Source organism: Meles meles, chromosome 8 (assembly GCF_922984935.1).
Source record: "Meles meles chromosome 8, mMelMel3.1 paternal haplotype, whole genome shotgun sequence".
Lineage (NCBI taxonomy): Eukaryota > Metazoa > Chordata > Mammalia > Carnivora > Mustelidae > Meles > Meles meles.
The window spans coordinates 30,150,848-30,169,830 of NC_060073.1; the positions used below are offsets into that span (position 1 = coordinate 30,150,848).

The following is an 18,983-nucleotide window of genomic DNA, read 5'->3' on the forward strand; positions in this document are numbered from 1 at the left end:
AGAGTTGAGGCTGGGCCTGCCTGCCTCGCAAGGCCTGGGGTCCCAACCACGACACTGTGGTCAGGGTGGGCTCTGGGAAGTGGGGGGCCAGTCGCTAGAGAGAAGGAGGCTGGCTACTGATAGGGAGGCCACCAGTGTTGAGGCTGCAGTTGTGAACATTTCAGACTCTGAAGCAGTCAGGTAGACACACACACACATCACACACTCCAGAGTTGTGCAGGAGTCCTGGGCTCCCAGATTTAGAAGTGGTGGAGTCATGGTCCATGGGGAGCTTGTGATGGAGGGAGCCCCCCCGCCATGGGAATGGGGTAGGTTTACTGGTGTGGACACAGGACTGGGAGTATAGAAGCTGCAACAAGACAGAATCGGATTGAATAAGAACTTTCTAACAGTTGGAGCTACACACAAGCTCTCTTAGGAAGGAGTGAGTTTGTGGTCCCTGGGACCATGCCCTCCAACAGCCACTTGGTGCATTGGCTGGGCATGTCACACATCAGAGCCCAGATCAGCTGGAGCTACTGGGTGCTGGGGGGTACTATAGATAACAGGTACTGGGTGCTGGGGGTACTATAGATAGCAGGTACTGGGTGCTGGGGGTACTATAGATAACAGGTACTGGGTGCTGGGGGTACTATAGATAGCAGGTACTGGGTGCTGGGGGTACTATAGATAACAGGTACTGGGTGCTGGGGGTACTATAGATAGCAGGTACTGGGTGCTGGGGGGTACTATAGATAGCAGGTACTGGGTGCTGGGGGGTACTATAGATAACAGGTACTGGGTGCTGGGGGTACTATAGATAGCAGGTACTGGGTGCTGGGGGGTACTATAGATAGCAGGTACTGGGTGCTGGGGGGTACTATAGATAACAGGTACTGGGTGCTGGGGGTACTATAGATAGCAGGTACTGGGTGCTGGGGGGTACTATAGATAGCAGGTACTGGGTGCTGGGGGGTACTATAGATAGCAGGTACTGGGTACAGGGGGTACTGTAGATAGTAGGTACTGGGGGCTGGGGGCTGGTATAGATAACACGATGGCCACGTGTTAAGTCTGGACCGCAGATGAGCACGAGTAGGGCTGGAGGCCATGTGTTTTCTTCCAGCCTCAGCTACATAAACATGGGCTGTGTTCTGGTTTACGTGCGGGGTGGAGGGTGAAGGTAGGAGAAATGTTGTTTCTGTGTGTTTTAGTAAAGCTCTGAGATGGAGAAATTATCTCTTGAAACTTCATCAAGGAGGTTAAAAGACACTGATTCTTTCTCACCTTGGCCACCTGGTGGGTGGCTTGGGGATTGGAGAGCAAGATCTCCGAGGCGACATATTGCTTCATTCAGCCTCAGTGGAGCTCGGGGCATGCTGACAGGTGGCTGCTTCGAGAACGAGCCCGATGCTGGGGGGCAAGAGACACTTTCTCTGCCTTCCACTCACCTAGACCTGCTGCCCCCGGGTGTGACCCCAGCCAGGGGCAGAAGCTGCGAAGCAGAGATGACAGAGCTGGGATGGGGACAGGAGAAACAGCCCTGGGAGGAGAAGGCTCATCGGTCCAAGCCCGAGTGAGAGTTGGGGGGCTGTGATGGCAGTGGCCTCTGCTTGCGATGGTGATCGTGGGGAGATGGCGTAAACAGAGCTGCGGTGCCACATGCAAAGATGTGAGGAAAGGCTGCGTTAGCAGAGGGGTTGGGGGCGGCAACGGACCCCTCTGTCAATGCCACTCAAATCCAAGAAAGCCAGCCCAGCTGTCTTGAAATGATTTCCCTGAGCTGCCTCTTCTCTGGCCTGTTGCCACCGCAGCTTCGGTCCGGGAGGGCCTGGGAAAGGGGTCTTGCCCAAAAAGGCTGATTCACTATTTCCACTGGGTCCGCAGCGCTCTTGGTGGGCAGATCGCACGCCAGCCTTGTAAACTCACTCTCCGCTTGTCCGCGTGACGTTTATAGCCCCATGGGGAGCTGGCTTTTTAATGAGCCTAATTTGAGACTCTAAGTAGGAGTTTGTAAAACAAACAGCGAGGGACTCCGGCCAAAGCCCCAAGTTGTAGTTTAAGTGCATGGGGTCACATACAGCTCTGCAGACAGGCAGAGACGCTGCCGTACCCAAGGCAGCCAGACAAAGGAGCTCCCCAAGGAAAGGCCTCCTTCCCAGGGAAGCTTGCTGGAGGCTGTCTTTCCCCCCCAAAACCTGTGACTTTGCTAGCAAGAGATCTTCCCTTGTGGGTTCTGTGTGGAGAGCACTGGGAGTCCTGGGCTTCCCAGGAGAGAAAAGGATCCCTTTGGGCTGGATCTGTGTGCAAGTCCAGGGCTAGATGTCAGGGGGCCAGAGACCCCAAGTGCTTCTCCTTAGAACACAGCCCCACAGCCAGCCCTCCGAGGCCTCTGCTAGGGAGTCTGTCATCCAAAGACTCACGTGTGAGGAAATCCCACAACCTTCCGGGGCTTTAGTTCCCTGTTGGTGAGACGGGGTTTTCAAATGAAGAAAGAGGTGGAGGGTGTTCACTGATGTCTGTGAGGTGGCCCTGATAAGGTCACCTGGCAGGTCTCCCGTGGGGTTCCTCAGCTCCTGGGTAGAGCCAGCACATGGGGGGCGCTTCTCATGAAGATACAGGAGCACCGGGTTTGAAGAGACTTGGGGGACACAGCTCACTGTGAGGTCCTATTCGAGGGGTCCCTCCTGATTCACCCCAAATCATGGCAGTAAATGCTGTGAGCCTCCAGAATGGCGTGGGCTGCCACCATTGAAAACAATGATTAGAAACATTCTTTGGGGCCATGGACAATGTCCATGAAATAGTAAGTGAAAAAGGAGGTTATTAAACTATACGGTAGGGTTCATTTTTTAAAAATTGAAAGTATGGGGGCGCTTGGGTGGCGTAGTTGGTTAAGTGTCTGACTCTTGGTGTCAGCTCAGCTTGTGATCTTGGGGTCGTGGGCTTGAGCCCCGAGTCGGGCTCCAGGGTCAGCGGGGAGTCTGCTTGCGATTCTCTCTCCCTCTGCCCCTCCCTGCTGCGTGCATGTGTGTGCTCTCTCTCTCTCCCTCAAAAAATAATTTTTAAAGGTTTATTTAAAGTATAGATGTACACTCAAAGCATAGGCTCGTTCAAAAGCCTGAAGAATATAAAACCATAATGTCAGTACTGATTATCTCCAGGTGGTAAAGTTACCACGATTTTTATTTTCTCTTCTTGCTTACCTGCCTTTTTGAACTTGAACTGAGAGTAGCATTGCACAGATACTCACCTTGTAGTGGCCAAATGGTCTGCCAAGAAGGTCAGCCACGAAGCTTCTGATTGTGCTAAGCGAGGGCTGGAGTTGCTGTTGCCCCCCAAGTCCTTAGGGAGCTCGGCGCTGTGGACCAGAACCACGCTGTTCTTGGTGGGGTCTGAGGGGCATTTCCAGAGCCAGCCAGAATGGACGGTGAGCTTTGAGCAGTCATCCACGCTTCATGCAGATGTGGGGGCCCAGGGAATGGGGAGAGGGCTTTATTGTAGGACTCTCCACGTGATTTCATTTGGATAGGGGTTCTATGGCATAAAAATAGTTTTGGAAACGTGATTTACAGGAATCATCTTTGTATTAAAGAGATCACTTCATAGGCACGTCACAGGAAACCCAACTTTTAGAGTCTGAATTGTGTCCCTCCCAAAATTCGTATGTTGAAGTCCTAACCCCTGGGACCTCAGCATGTCACTGTACTTGGAAATAAAGCTTTTGTGGGCAGGTAATGAAGGTAAAATGAGGCCATATGTCTGGGTCGTTGTCTAGTGTTATTGGGCATTGAGTATAAGAAGAGATTAGGACACAGACACAGAGTGCAGGGAGAGCACCGTCGCATATGAGCCTGGAGGGAAGCCTCACGAGAAAACAGCCCTGCCAGTGCCTGGTCTTGCACTTCCAGCCTCCCTGGTTGTGAGAAAACAACTTTCTGTAAGCCACCCAGCCTGTGCAACTTTGCTACTGCCACCAGTAGAATATTCAAAGACTGGCTGTTCCTGCTGGTAGTTGGCCGCTAGGTGAGGCTGTCGCAGACCCAGGCTCTTCGAACTTTCTGCTCTGCCATCCTGAGTGCACTGGTTCTCATATTGCTCCTGTCCCTTCCTGAAGCCCCACCCCCACCACTGCAAGACCGTGGGCCCTGGACAGTGCTCCACAGGCGGCCGGCCTCCTGGTTGCACAGTGGCTGCCGCTGCACCTTCTTTGGATTGTGTGTCACATTGGAGGTCGGCAGAAAAGCAGAAGTTCTTCCAGCTGGGTGGCCTGTCCCCTTAGGTCAGGAAAAGTAACTTTTTCCAGAACCCCTGAAGTCTTGAGTTTATGTTCCATAAAACCATGTTGCACAGTTATAGGGAGGCCAAGGAAGCATCCCCTGGGGCTCAGAGTAGGTGACTGTTCCAGACAGAATAGTTCTGGCATTCTTCTAGAAAGAAGGAACAGCATCAGGTAGGTCACTGGGAGCGTTGGCACGGTTTCCAGCATCTGGTGACTATTTTCATACATCTTAGTAGGGAGAGATCATGGTGTCCTTCAAGATCCTGGGAGTGACCAAGGGAGGTTTGGACATCCTCAGCCCATAAATAAACAACTCTGTAGAGACTTTCTTTCTAGAAATGAGCTTCCTTCCCTGTACCTCCTCCATGCTCTTCAGCCCACTCTGGTATTGCGTGAGGCTGCTCAGCCATGGGTCGACCAGGGGCTCTTCTCATAAAGTCCGTAAAATCCCTTTGGGGTCTCGGAGTAAGTGGAGGCTTTCTGAAACATCCCGTTATTTTCCCTCCTTAGCTCATGACAGCACAAAGCAAAAGCCCCGTCTCCAGACTCGGTCCAAACCTCTGTTATGGACTCCAGACCTCCCCTCCCCCGACATGTATCCTACTGCCTTTTAATTATTTGTCTACATGTTTTTCCTCTCCTCTAGAGCAAGATCCTGAGTCTGTTCACCTCTGTATTCCTAGTGCCAAGCTCAGGGTAATTAATGGGCACACAAGGGATATTTGCATACGTGAATGAACCATGGGAATAGCACCGTGCTAAAATTTCCGTAGCCTGCTCAGATATTTATTTCAAATTTGAAGCCATCAGTTAACCTTGACACAGAGGGTCCCAGGGCCTTAGAGAATGTGTTCTCTGTTCCAGGATTTAGCTGCTTGCAAGCAGCTATTTCTCCATGTGTGTGGGGTGTGTGCGTGTGTGTGTGTGTGTGTGTGTGTGCTCTGTATGACTAACGAAGCGGGCACCACGGCCTCTGGGCCCTGGTGTCCCCAACGCACTCAGCATTGGGATACCTTTGTTCAGACCCAGATTTCAAGGCATGTCTTGTAAAAACTCTCCCATTCTTTGCGAGTTACATTTTTGCACCTGATAGATTGAAACGTGCCGACTGCTTCAGGTTGACCTAGGAACATCACTAATTTTAAAGGTCATTAAATACAGTTTTCACTTATTTGGCCTTAAAAATGGTACCTTGCTGAATTCTAGTGGCAAAAAGTACCATCTGCTACCTCTGTCTTTGACGTCGAAGTGCTTAACACAGAAGCTGAAAGAGATGCGCGGCTTTGTCGCGGTGAGAGCCTGGGCAGTGATCAGGCTGGGTCTGGGACAGAATAGTCCCGCAGCCGAGAAGGTGTTGCTGTCAGCCTGCTGAGGGTTCTGGTCCAGGGCTCCCTCCTGGCCGTTCCCATGGCACTGCCTGATTTCTCTGTTGAAATGTGCAGAGGACCGCCTCATTCAACAGCCTGAACCTCTTCACTGGGTACACATTGCCCTCAGGACAGAGCCACAGCCCTTTGGACTCTTGCGAGTGGTGCCCTCCCACCCCCGAGGCCCCTCCCCCAAGGCCGGTCACTTTCTGCCCCTCGCTCTGCCCTCCCCCTCTAGGTCCCTCCAGGCGTCTCTCTACAGGCATCCCCAGGCCTGGCTCAGAGCCACATCCCACCTGACCCCTGTTTGCATAGAGCCCGTAAGCTCAGAATGAGTTTCACATTTTTAAATGGTTGGGAAAAGTTCATTGAAAGACTATGTCATGACACATGAAGATGAGATGACATGCAAATCCGTGTTTATAGTTTCATACGTGGAACACGGCCATGCACATTTGTTTGCGCAGAGTATGTGCGCAGTACACAGGCCGTGTTGAGCCGTTGCAACCGGGACCTGCAAAGCCCCAAATATTTACTCTTTGACTGTTTAGTTCGCAAACCCTTGGATTAGTACTGGCTCCAGGGGTGGGTGGAGAGAAGGCAACATCTCTGTTAGCCACCCCCAGGCTGCTGCAAATAAACACAAACTCTAGTACAGAAAATGTCCTTGCTCTACAAACACAACTTCATGACCAGTCCCATCCTGCGTCTCCCCAATCTACCCCTGCCCCAGACCCTAAATAGGCTTTTCTTCTCCTTGGAAGACACACCCAACCCCTTCATCAGACTGGCATGTACTCTTCATCAGCTGAGATATCCCTTCCTCCAGGAAGCCTTCCTTGACTACTAGCCCTGGATGGTCTGGCTTGGACACCCCTCCTCTGGGCTTATTGTGCTGACTGTAGCCCTTTCCACACAATATTGACTGGGTTGGTAGGTATACCATCTGCCCTCCTTCCCTAGACTGTAAACATCAAGGATAGGGACCTTCTCTGTTCACTTTTCTATCCCCAGAGCATAGCACTTCTGGCGCATGATTAGGTTATCAATAAATAGCTGTTGTATAAATGAGTGAGTGAACGAATGCAGAATAAATAACCCATCTTTCGTGAGTAAAGCATGATTTTTTAATCCACATAGACCACTGTGGTCTTTAGAAAAATAATGGGATAGATTCGCTTCGGGTCCATCCCTTCCTCCTAATGGTGGTACTTTACTATGGTATCTGATGGTTTTATTACAAAGCCATGGCCTGGGAATCAATGAAGCCATTTATAAGAAAATTCCCATTTACTACACACTTATATGTTTGGGGCATTTTGCTAAATGCTCGCTTAACCTCTTTTAATCCTCAATCCTGTGAACTAGGAGCTATCCAGCCTTTTACACAGATGAGCACATTGAGGCTCAGAGATGTTAAGTAATAAGTCCAAGGTCACACAGCTAATAAGATTCAGAGCTGGATTTTAAAACTTCTTCTCTCTGACTCATGCTATTAAATCATCTAGAGAGTCTAATAGTCAAAAGTCTTTGGAATGGGACCCAAAGCCGACTGAAGCAGGTTATATTCGTTAGAAGAACTCTAGCGCAGTAAATTTCTGACTAATGGACTCATGATCTCTTAATAAATGCTTTGGCTATCTGCCCTGGACCTTGTGATAGTTGCCTCTTTTTTAACCCCCGCAAGGGGTGACTCGTGTGTGTGTTTTAGGTGCTTGGCTTATTTATCCCTCTCCTCCCCTCCCGGCTGACTCTTGAAGACTTGTCTGCTCCCCTCTTTCCTCTTGGCAGCGCTGCTCCCTAGCAGGAGATATGGCTCAGGAACCGGACCTGGCCCGAGTTTTGCCTCTTCTCCCACCCCTGGTCGCCCACTGGGACCCCCACACCGAGGCTGGTAGCACCAGGCTACTTTTCTCAATTGGTGATTCTGGTCACATAGTGTGAAGATTTTCCTGGCTGTCCCTGTCCTTGGTTACCATCACACTGCAGCCTGCACCCGTCATGGTGGGAGCAGGACGTCTGGGCCACCATAAGGGCTGCGTCATGATCACACAGGCTCGGTGCAGTGGGTACACAGCCGGGACAGGTTATCAGGACGCCCCATGAGTCCGAATGGTGACACAGCCCCTGAGCCACCCAGAGTCACCCCTGCCTGGTCAGGCAAAGGCACTGGCTCTCAGAGGGCAGATTCTTAGAATGAGGCATGCAGACAAAATTCTAAGTTCCTCAGTCACAATGTAGAGCAGTTTCTGCCTGGATTTCTTCCAAAAGGAATATCCTTCCTTCTTACCTTTTTTTTTTGGTAGTAATAATTCTATAAAACAACAAGGTTTTCCTTTTATTTACTTTTTAATTTTTTTTAGCTTCATGAATTCACAGTGGTTATAATAATGGTTTTGTGTTTATTAAAATACATGTGGTGAGTATTTATTTAATCAGAGGAAAAAAGTATGAAGATTAATAGAAAAAAGAATTCATCCTAAATTCTCCCATGCAGAAATAACTATCTAGGGAAGACTGGGTGGCTGGATCGGTCAAGTGTCTGCCTTCAGCTCAGGTCCAGTCCCAGGGTCCTCAGATGGAGCCTGCATTGGGCTCCCTGCTCAGCCGGAAGCCTGCTTCTCCCTCTCCCTCTCCCTCTGCCCCACCCCCTGCTCGAGTGCACTCCCTCTCTCTCTCAAATAAATAAAGTCTTAAAAAAAAAACAGCAACAGGGGCGCCTGGGTGGCTCAGTGGATTAGGCCGCTGCCTTCGGCTCAGGTCATGATCTCAGGGTCCTGGGATCGAGCCCCGCATCGGGCTCTCTGCTCCGCGGGGAGCCTGCTTCCTCCTCTCTCTCTGCCTGCCTCTCTGCCTACTTGTGATCTCTCTCTCTCTCTCTCTCTATCAAATAAATAAAAAAATCTTTAAAAAAAAAAACAGCAACAATCTTTTATGATTGATGACCTCCATTCTGTGCTCTTTACAGGTAACTAGATTATAGTATTTTTCTTTTTAACGTTTGCTTGTTTTCTTATATAAATATTTAATTTCTGATAACAAATTTTCTACCATATTTGAAGTTATGGCTATTCCTTTGCTCAGAAAAAGCACTGGTCACCTTCCTCATTCTCTAAGGCTCTCTCTCTCTCCCCCGCTCCCCATTGTCCTTATAACAATCACATTTTACTACGCTAATAAATCCTATGCATTGTAAAAAAAAAAAATTTAGAAAGCACGGTAATTCAAAACATTTTTAAAGAGAATATAGAGAGAACCACTCTTACCTGGGTGGCTGTGTGCCCTGATGGGGGGGAAAAGCCGATATTTTCGGGTGATTGTGTGTACCCACCCAGACATACTGAATGTGTTGGCTTTATACAAAAGTAGCTCTCTGTTGGCCTAGTCTCGCAGGAATTCATGTGCTCACCCGGTGTGGGTCAAGGAGAGCATTTGACAAAGGACCACGATCATGTGACGGCTTCTTTTTTTTAAGAAGCAGCAGTTCCAAGACTCGTGCTTCCTGGTCACTCAAGTTCTTGATGTGTTACATCAATGCTTTGCAGAGAGGCCACCCAGAATCTCTTAAAAAGTACTCTAAACACCATGGAGATGTTTTTCCAGGGGAGAAAGCTCAGTAGGTCACTGTGAGTTTTCTGCCCCATACTGCCCGATGTTGTGACTATTGCTGGTTTTTCCAGAGTTCACCTTTAGGTTTAATTTCCTGAAATTGATCTGCTTGGTTATTCTGGCTTTAATTTCACTCTCTTGCAAAGAGGAGAAATGGCAATGAAAAGACTGTATTTTATGAGGCTTTTTACTCTCCCCAAATTAAGCAGCAATCCGTGATCTCTACTAGTTTGTTCTTTTACGAGGCTCCCAACACTCATCCTCCAGGTCTAGGACAGAACCGATCGGTAACTTAATGAAACAAGCAGCCAGAATGCCAGGGAGCCAGCATTCCTCAGGGAGATTCTGGGGTTACCCCCCACCTTACTTTGTCGGGCTGTCGTTGTTTTATGGTGGCCCCCTTTGGAGTCCCCTGAGAATTGGGTGAGTCAGCCCTGAGGTCAGAGGTGCTGCTGCCAGCTGGAGGGGAAGGAGGCAGCCCCGAGGCCAGCGCCCCAAGCAGATCCCCTGCCAGCAGGCCCACGACAGTCACGGGTTCCAGAGGGAGCTGAATTCCAGCCCAGAATTCATGGTGAGCTTTGCCTTTCCCCATTTTCTTTTTAATCATCTTTTTAAAGAGAATTGGGGATGCTGGCAATGAGCACGTTGTACTTGAGCAGCCTTTGATCTTGCCCTGGCTTCTCTGGCCCCTGGCTCCCGGGCGGTCATAAATGTGCATTATTGTTTCACTGTTCCACAGTGAGCTCCTAGTCCCCTGGGCCTGACCGAACCGGATGACCGTCTTTAGCCATTGGTGTTCCGATAACTTAGCCAGAGTCAGGTGCGAACCAGAGCACCACTGTTGGCGTTTAATTTCCTGACCCTGAAGAAGGGAAAGCACACTGCTAACAGGAGCAGTGTGCACAGAAACAGGTGTCTGTCCCTGGGCTTGAATGGGGAGAGCCCACCTGGGAGGGGGTGCCGTGGCAGTGACCCGTGTGGATTCCCGTGTCAGACAGGCTGGCTCTGAATCCCACTGCTGCCATTTTCTATCTTTGTGACCTTAGCCTAGTGACCCGGCCATCTAATCCTCCATGTCCCTCAGTGGTACTGGTAATAAGATTAGCTACCTGCTACTAGTAATAAGACCCCTGCTGGGGCCTTTGTGTGGGTTCAAATGCTGAGGTTCATCCCATTCCTGGCTTAGAATACTACTCACTCTGGGGTAGCCCATCTCTATTTATTATTATTATTATTTTTTGGAGTGGGGAGGGGGAGAGAGAGAATCAAGCAGGCTCCGTGTCCAGTGCAGAGTCTGATGTGGGGCTCAGTCTCCTAAGCCTAAGATCATGACCCGAGCTGAAATCAAGAGTCGGATGCTTAACTGACTGAGCCACCCAGCACCCCTCCATTCAATATTAACCCATGGTTAAAACCTGCTTCCCAAACTCAGACCACACTCCAGTCTCCCCTGGGCTCTCCTCTTCTCCCGCTTGAACTCTCGAGCCCCATGGCGTTATGGTCACATCTTCAGATGGCTTCTGGCCAAGATTTAGATGAGCTTTCCATTATTCTTGATGAATCGGTTTTACATGAATGATGGACAATTTGCCAGGTTTTTTCTTCCTATTTCCTTCCCACCTTCTCCACCCCCCAACCCTGCCTCAACACCCACCCCCAACCTTTTCTTGGACTCAGAATGTCAGGAGAAGTACCACTCAGTGAAGTTTTTCTAGAACTGACTGTCCTTGTGCTCCATTTGGGTCTCTCTGAAAACTAGTCCTGCTTTAACTTTTCAGCACTTTGTTTCAGTATGACTAATATCCAACACTGGGCATTAAACGTGCTCTATATAAAATTCCAGATCAGAGAATGGAAACACTTTTTAAAAAAGTAAAAAGTGTTGGATTATGCAGGCTATTTGGAAACCATTCGGTGGGGCAATATAATTTTTATTTTCAGAAGCTTATGGATTGAACCCCACCCAAGCTTCCAGCTCCTAAGAAAACCAGCAGAATATACCCTGCCAAGTTTCCTCACACGGGTAATAAAAGAGTAATCCTCAGCATCCCGGTTTTCATTTTAAAGAAACAGGAGACAGGCAGTGGCCTTTGCTGCCTTCAAAAAGGAGCCTCCCTGAGCCAGTTGCTGGAGAGTCCGATCCGGTGGGGACCGTCAAGGGCAGGGGCGGGAGACGCAGGATCGCATGGGGATCTGGGCCCACTGTAGTCACGTGTCCTGGAAAGACTATTTACAAGTCTGGGGAGAGGGCTGGTAATCACTTCTTTTGTTGGGGTGGGGTATGGTTATATTACAGTCTTGATGGTTTCTTGATGACTGGTCAGAAAAGCTGAACCATAAATCTATCCAGTTTTCTCACAAAAAAAGACATCTTCTTTACATTTAAAGTTGTGTGTGTGTGTACTGGGGAGGGGGTAGGATGGCGGTGGGGGAAATCAAACCATGGGAAGTGGTAATCACAGGGTCTATTTGTTCCCGCTGTGGACACTTGGCAAGTTAGGTAGTGGAACGAAGGCAGGGAGAAGGTTTCGAGCACTACACATCAGCGCTGAAGCGCACAGGCCAGCCGGAGCACAGAGTCCATGCCAGGACGCTCCCCCAGTGTTTCATAGAGAAGAGAATGACATCCCCATGGATTTGGCCTTTGGCCTGAGCCCTGCTTCTGAAAAGCCTTAGCACTGAAAGTCTGGTTTGTCAGCCCCGTGTGCTGTCCATCTGCTTCAGGCTGGCCACTTGCTTGCAGGAGCTGGCACCCCGGGGAACTGAAACCCAGGCTGATTCCTGGTTGGCAACCGCAGTCAAGGAGGCGGGTTACCAGCCTCAGCTCAGTGGCTTTCCCACCTGGCTCAGTGGCGCCCTCTCTGGGCACTGGCGGAGAATGTCTTGGGTAGAAAGCGTGTTGCTTTTCCCAGCGAGCCAGGGGCTGGCGCAGAGCCAAGGGGCCAAACTCACAAAACACTTGGAGACACAGGGATCAGATACGCGTGGGCTTCTTGACTCCCCCGATTTCCTGGGAGGTGCCGGGGATTTCCCCATTCACTAGGTGGAACGGGCTGGTCCCTAAATTTCAGAGAAAGAAAATGCTCCATTGTTAGCTGTGGAAGGGTATTTGCCCCTGTTGGGGGGCGGTGGGGAGTCACTAAAGAGTAAGGAGCAGAAGTGAGGAGGACTACTGAGCTGAGTAAAGGACGGCAGGGATGGGACAAGACTGGTGGGAGGAGACAGATGAGTATTATCTGCTGAGGGAAGGGAGTGGCCTGAGCTGGGGTCATGGCAGTGGTGGGGTTCTGAGACACCCAGGTGGTCAAAACAGTGAGGCTTGCCCTTGATACATCAGATGGGTGGAGGAGGGGAGGGAGGCTTGATCGGGGTGACTCACGGGCTGTCCTTGTGCAACTGGGCGGATGTGGCACTGTGCTCAGGAGGGAACAAGGGAGGAGGCAGCCGCGGCTTTGGGGAATGAGAGAATGAGCTCTGAGATTCGGGAGTTGGGCAGCCAGACTGAGCAACACTGAGTGAGGGCAGGTGACGGTTCTGTGTATAGATTGAGGAACGCAGAGCTTCACATGCAGCCAGAGCACATTCGAGGGGAACAGTGTCTGAAGAGAGATGCTCCTTGCACAGATGAGGGAGGTAAAGGGTGACTGCTTTCTACTGCTTCCGACTCCGTAGGGCACATCGCAGGAACGAGGGAGTGATGCGTGAGGGCTTTCTCTGTCACTTTCACAGAGTACAACAGGGAATGATCAGGGATGTCCTTATTAACCCATCAGGGGAAATAGTCCAACATGCTTACTTTTCGATCCGGATGGAAACAAACAATTTTTCCCAAGGATTTTACAAAAATGGAAAAAAAGGAGAGAGATGCTCTTTCTTTTCTTTTGGGGTGTATGTGTGTGTGTGTGTGTGTGTGTGTTGTGACATCCCTTTTTCCAGAATGGCCTTGTGCTGGACAGCCCCTGTCATAAAGCTGGGAGTGTGTATGAGGCAAAGAAGGACCTAAAGTGCTGAGAGGACGTAAAGATTTTCCATCTCCAGCGAGAGCTGCTGAGGAACAGGCTTCTGTGAATTTCAGATTGACATAAAAAAAGGTTTCGTAGGGGCAGACGTGGAACCCAAGTTGTAGAGCTGCATTCTGGAAAGAGCCAAGGGAATAAGGGGACAGCCTCCGTCTGCAGACTTCCATGGGAGGCCTCCAGGGATCCTTGGCAAGAGATGCCTGGGGGCCCATTAAAAGGAAAGTCCCATTTCTAAGTCTTAGTTTCTCTTTCCTCCGGTCAAACCCCAGGCTCACACAGAATCTTCTTGCAAATCTCCTGGGGCCATTTAAAGGATGAGGTGGCCGCAGTCAGGGCGTCATTTCCTTTCAACATTTTGGGAGCCAAGAGATTGAAATTCTAGACCCAGTACAGTGTCTGCCCCTCAGTAACCTTGGGCGAGTCTTCTGGGGGCCTCGGTTTTCCCATCTGCGAGATGGGCGCAGAGTGCATCCTGCAGTTTGGGGGATTATCACAGTGGCCAGCACCCGAGAAGCCCTCAGTGACAGCTGGCCGTGGCCGTTACTGACAGTGAATGCCCTGCCTCTCGCACTGGGAGAACATGTTGCTCAATGCTGAACGTCTCTTAAAAACGAGGCACTATGCAAAAGCTATAACGCCATCCATTATTATTATTAATAATAGGTTCATAATTACTTTTGCCACGATATTAAGTGAAAGCCCCTATGGTAGGCGATGACTAGGAAAATGGGAACTATTATTAATGGACCTGCCGGCTCCTGTTACTGGATCCACTGACATAATATTTCTCTCTGGGAATCCTTTGACAAATCAGCTGAATTTCCTATTCCCTTGCCCTAAGCACTGTAAATTTGATCCACATGTCCCCAGTGTTGTTTCTGCGGATTAATAATGAAGAAGGGAGGGTGGGCAGAGCCTGCACAGGACCCGTGGATGTGTGGAAACTCTCCCAAATGTCCGTGCTATGGGTTGGAACGTGTGTGCTTGCGTGTGTGTGTGTGTGTGTGTGTGTGTGTGTGTGTTGGAGGGACCGAATTCTCTTTTGTTTTACTTGTTTTAATGCTCAGAGCCAGCTCTTCCTAATGGGTTTGGGTACTCAGCCATCAGGGAGAGTTTCTGCCTCAGGGCGCAGGGCAGGGGGGCAGGGGGATCCCCACCATGCTTTCCTCCTTCTCCCACTGGAAACAGAGCTTTGATGCCCTGCCTCACCGTGTCAGCACCAGATGTGATAGGAGGGGCCACCGCCACGCAGGAGGGGTGATGGGATTCTGTGGGAGGAGGGCAGTGAGGCAGCACGGAGGAGGCGGGGTCAGGGGGAGGCCAGGCAAGGACAGCAGGGCAGACTGTCAGCAGAGCGGTCAGAGAACACTGCCAGGATCTGGGAAAGAGGACGACTGCTGTGTGTGTTTGCCCCGTGGGATGCAGTGGGGGACTCCTTTGGTGAACCGGGCAGCGGTAATGCGCAGGATCAGCCCGCGCGCTGGGACGGCCGCAGCGGGGTGCTCCTCGGATGTGTGCTTGCAAGTGGGGGGAGACATGTACCCATTTGCGAGCCCATCGCATCCAGATTTGGCCCCTGGCTCTGTCACTAAGTTGAACAAGTGACTCAAACTTTCTGGACGTCAGTCCCCCAGTATCTAAATTGGAGACAGCAGTGCCAACCTTGTAGACAGAGTAAGCTCGTGATGGAGGTGAAGGCTCTGTTCCCGGCACATAGAAATATTGGCAACAGCTCCCGACAGAGTCCTTCCTTGCAGATGCGGCTGATGCCGGCATGGACACCCACAGCCCAGTTTGTCCTCACGGCTATACCATGAACCAGGTGCTTGCCTTCTCCTTAGCTAGTGCACAAGGAATCCGAGAAGGAAAATAGAGAATAGAGAGGAAATAGAGAAGAAATAGAGGAAAATAGAGAAGGAAAGTCACTGGCCCAGGACTGCTCGGCTGGTTAAGTGACAGAGCCAGGATCGGGAACCCAAACGCCCCAGCTCCAAGGCCCTGTCTCGACCATTCTCTGTCCCTGGCGGTCACCTTCCTCATTACAGTTCTGTGTGCAGGATAGGCAATTCTACCCCGGATCTGGCCACATCCCAGGGGCTCTCCAGCTATCTCAAGGAATTTTAAGAGATCTTCCCAAAAGTGACCGATTAAATTCCTGTGGGTGTTTTTCTTTAAAAATAATAATAATAATAATAAGCTCATGGGGGTGTCAGACAAAGACGCATTAACCGAAGAAACGGCAGTTGCCAAAGGCTGGGAATCTCTGTGGCCACGGGCTCTTAAGAACCAACATGTAATTTTAAGCCGGTCTGATTTTGCTTTTCTGGTGCTTTCTAAGAAGCCACACATTGAGTTGGAGAAATTTACAGGCTGTCACCCTCTGGGATTGATTCTGACAGCTCTGTCCCTCTAGCACGGAAGTGCTAATGAAAAACACTAATTGGACTTGGCCAGTGTCTGGGATGCATCCCCTTCTTGGAGCAGAGAAGACCGTGTCCTTTTCTCTGTGGTTTGTTCTCATCCCTTTCTTGGCAGACGTGGGAACGGGAGCAGCATGAGGCAGTGAGAGGACTCGGGGTGTGGGGGGGGTCCACCCTTTGGGTGGGCACGGTGGACATTCACAGCTCCTGAGGTCCATGAGGCAAAGCCAGGTCTCTTTGTCACCCCAGCATCCTGAATGTCGCGCAAGGCCTGGGCCGAGGGAGACACTCAGTATTCAGTGAAGGAGGAAGCGAAGAAGTGAATGCATTCTTTTATGGCCCAGGAGGTCCGGCTGCCCAGTTCTCCATGCAGCTCCCAGAAACCACCTCTCCAAGTGGGCTGCTCCTCATTCTGGCTTCCGTAGGACTCAGATGTCCTCAAGTGCAGCTTTGACATTTGCCTGACACCCCCCGCCCCCACCGACCCCACTCTATCAGAAGCTGCAGGGCTGGGCCTGTGGACCCTTGCTTCCTTCTTGAACTTACCCGTCTACCCATTTCCACACAGGTGTCCTCTCCCTCCCTGCATACTTCAGTCCTTACAACGGTGGGTCCCTGGGCCACGACGAGCGAGCCGATGCCTACGCGCAGCTGGAGCTCCGGACGCTGGAGCAGTCCCTCCTGGCCACCTGCGTGGGGAGCATCTCAGAGCTGAGTAAGTGCGGTGCATCCCGGTCTAGCTGGCTCTAAGGGAGAAGTCAGGGAAGAGCTCACCTTCTAGATTCCAGCCTCCTCCTCCTTCACGCTGTCTCTGAAAGCCAGGTCCTTCTAGGCCAGAGGTTGCAAATGGGTGGCCCATAGTGTGGACATAAGTCTGGCTCTCAGATGCCCCAGTGCGTCTGCGCCCCCTTCCTGCAGGGCAGCGGTCAGGGGGAGCTTGCATCGTCATGCAGCTCGGCATGCTATAGCCGGCCCGAGTCATTCATTCATTTCCCCCGCCGGGCCTGCAGCGCTCTGCGGTTACACCTGCTACTTGTTCTTAAAGCACCCCCCGGAAATCTCAGCATAGGAAACAGGAGATCAAAGCAGAGCCCCTCTGGCTGAAGTTGGTTGTGTTGGGGTGCCGCAGCCACGGCAGGGACACCTGGGCCTCCCCTGGGACCTCAGGGCCCTGCGAAACATAGCTGGAAACCCCTCAGCCTGGGTCATGCCTGTTTGGCAGCTGCTTCTTTTAAAGGAACGTGCTAGGCAGGGAATTGCATGCATCTCCCGATCTCTCACTCATTGTCCCCGTGTTTAAGAAATCAGACTGCACACTCCTCCTCCTTAGTTCTCCCTGGCAGCCCCGTGAGACTGGCCAGTCGTAGGCGGAGACACACACAGGGGTCGAAACTCGTGGTATGGAAACAGGTGCAGTTTCACTGCTCTAACCCTTCCAGTCTATGATTTCCTGGAGCTTTCTGAATGGTGAATGGCAGCCTGTTGCTTCTTTAGGACACAGCACCTTCCCTCCATCCTTCTTCCCCTCCCCCTTCCTCCCCTTTCCCAGAGCAGGAAAGAAAGTGCCTGGTTCAAGGTCACAGAGCAGCTTCATCCTAGGGCTGGATGAGAAGGCAGGACTTGGTCTTCTGGGACATCACAGAAGTCAGGGCTGGTGCATGGCTGCGCCTGCATCCTGTAGGAAGTGGGCGTGGGTATGTCTGGCTCAAGTGGCCACCCTTCTACTTGCCTCGGGCTGTGGGCTTCCTAGATGCGGCCAGCAGCCCAGACACCAGCATCTCCAGTTGCTGACATCAGGATTGGAGTCTGATCCTTTGCCTTTTACCATGGCGGCCTCTGCCCATGATAATGCACAGCCAGGCAAAGGGAGAGCCATTCAGAAACTTTCCTCAAGGGAAGGGCTGGTCATCAGTCAGCCCCTATTGGTTCTACCTTCTAAAAATATCCCAAGTTTTAGTTTGCCCCTTTGGCTACCTCCACTTCTATCAACTCAGCCCAATCTAGGGCCATGTCAACACAAATTACATTGAGTCACTCATCTGCTCAGTGTCCCCCCCCCCCCCATCTTCCCCTGGCTTCCCAGCTCACTCAGTAAAATCCCAAATCCTCACCATATCCACCCAAATCCAGTATATGATTTGGCTTCGTCGCCCACTCCTCCTCTCTTATGGACTGTGCTCCTGCCACCCTGGCCTCCTGGCCAGGATCCTCCCTCCCCAGGGCCTTTGCACTGGCTTTCCCCTCTGCCTGTGACCATTTCCCCCACATACCCGACTATGTTGGTCCTTCATCTCATGTTCTTCAAGCCTCTGCCCAAATGATACCTTGTTAGGCCTTCCCTGAGCATCCCCTGTGTAGATGAGTCCCCCATTCTCATTCCTCGGTCTCCCCCCTTACAACTTTAGTTCATTCAAAGGACAATCACCATTTAAAATGTATCACGGATTCACTTGTAAATGGCCTTTCATCTCTCTTCCTTGACTAGAATGTCAGCTTCATAAGACTAGACTTTCTCTGTTTTATTCCTGCTGTATTGTATTCCCATGATTAGAATAGTACCTGATGCCGTGTGTGTGTGTGTGTGTGTGTGTGTGTGAGTGTGTGTGTAAAGGAATGAGTTCTGTATTGTCCAGTGTTTGCCTCCTAAAACCCACTTAGGATAGGTCCACATCCTGGCCCAGTGGATCCTTGGGGCAAAGGGAAGAAGCATTCCTCTCTCGCATCTTTTCACAGGCGACCAAAGAGGCTGCTCACAAGCCACGTTGCCCCACCTCCCCACCCTGAATCCAGGGTTTTTGCTAACCCACAGTGAGAGAGGGAGGAGACAGAGGTGGAGGCTGATAGTGGAGATTTTCTCTCTGAGACTAAAGAACTTAATGAGGCCACTGATACTTGGCACTGAGCTCCTCATACCGAAAAGTTTACCATGGGTTTAACATGCATTAACTCCCTGCACCCAGCCAGGACCGGCCTGCCTGGAAGTTTCTCTCTTGTCTCGGGCCCAACTGCACAGAGAATGTAGGCACTTGTATTTTTCTCTGTCCCTTTCTCCCCATCAAAAGGTAAATTGGAGGGAATACGAGATAAACAAGACTAAGCATTTCTTTGTAAAGGGAGCCAGACAGCATAGGCCACATCTTAAAGACAGAGTCACCTTGCAGACTCTTGCCTGCTGTTTTTATTTGATGGCTCATAATGAGGGTTGGACAGATGAGAAGCCCATGGCGCCTCTCACTGAGGCTCTCCCAGTCAGCCAGCAGCGCTGGCTTACTTTCCCGTGCCTTGTGGGCATTTCTGGGCTTCAGGC

The 18,983-nt window shown here is 50.9% G+C and overlaps 1 protein-coding gene across 1 annotated transcript in view; it reads left to right on the forward strand.

Annotated features, from left to right (window-relative positions):
* Nucleotides 1-18,983, forward strand: part of ABTB2 (ankyrin repeat and BTB domain containing 2) — a 172,663-nt gene that overhangs the window by 110,521 nt on the left and 43,159 nt on the right. Inside the window, exon 2 of the mRNA XM_046014605.1 lies at nucleotides 16,245-16,391. Within this exon, the coding sequence (XP_045870561.1) occupies nucleotides 16,245-16,391 (147 nt within the window). The remainder of the gene's footprint in view (nucleotides 1-16,244; nucleotides 16,392-18,983) is intronic.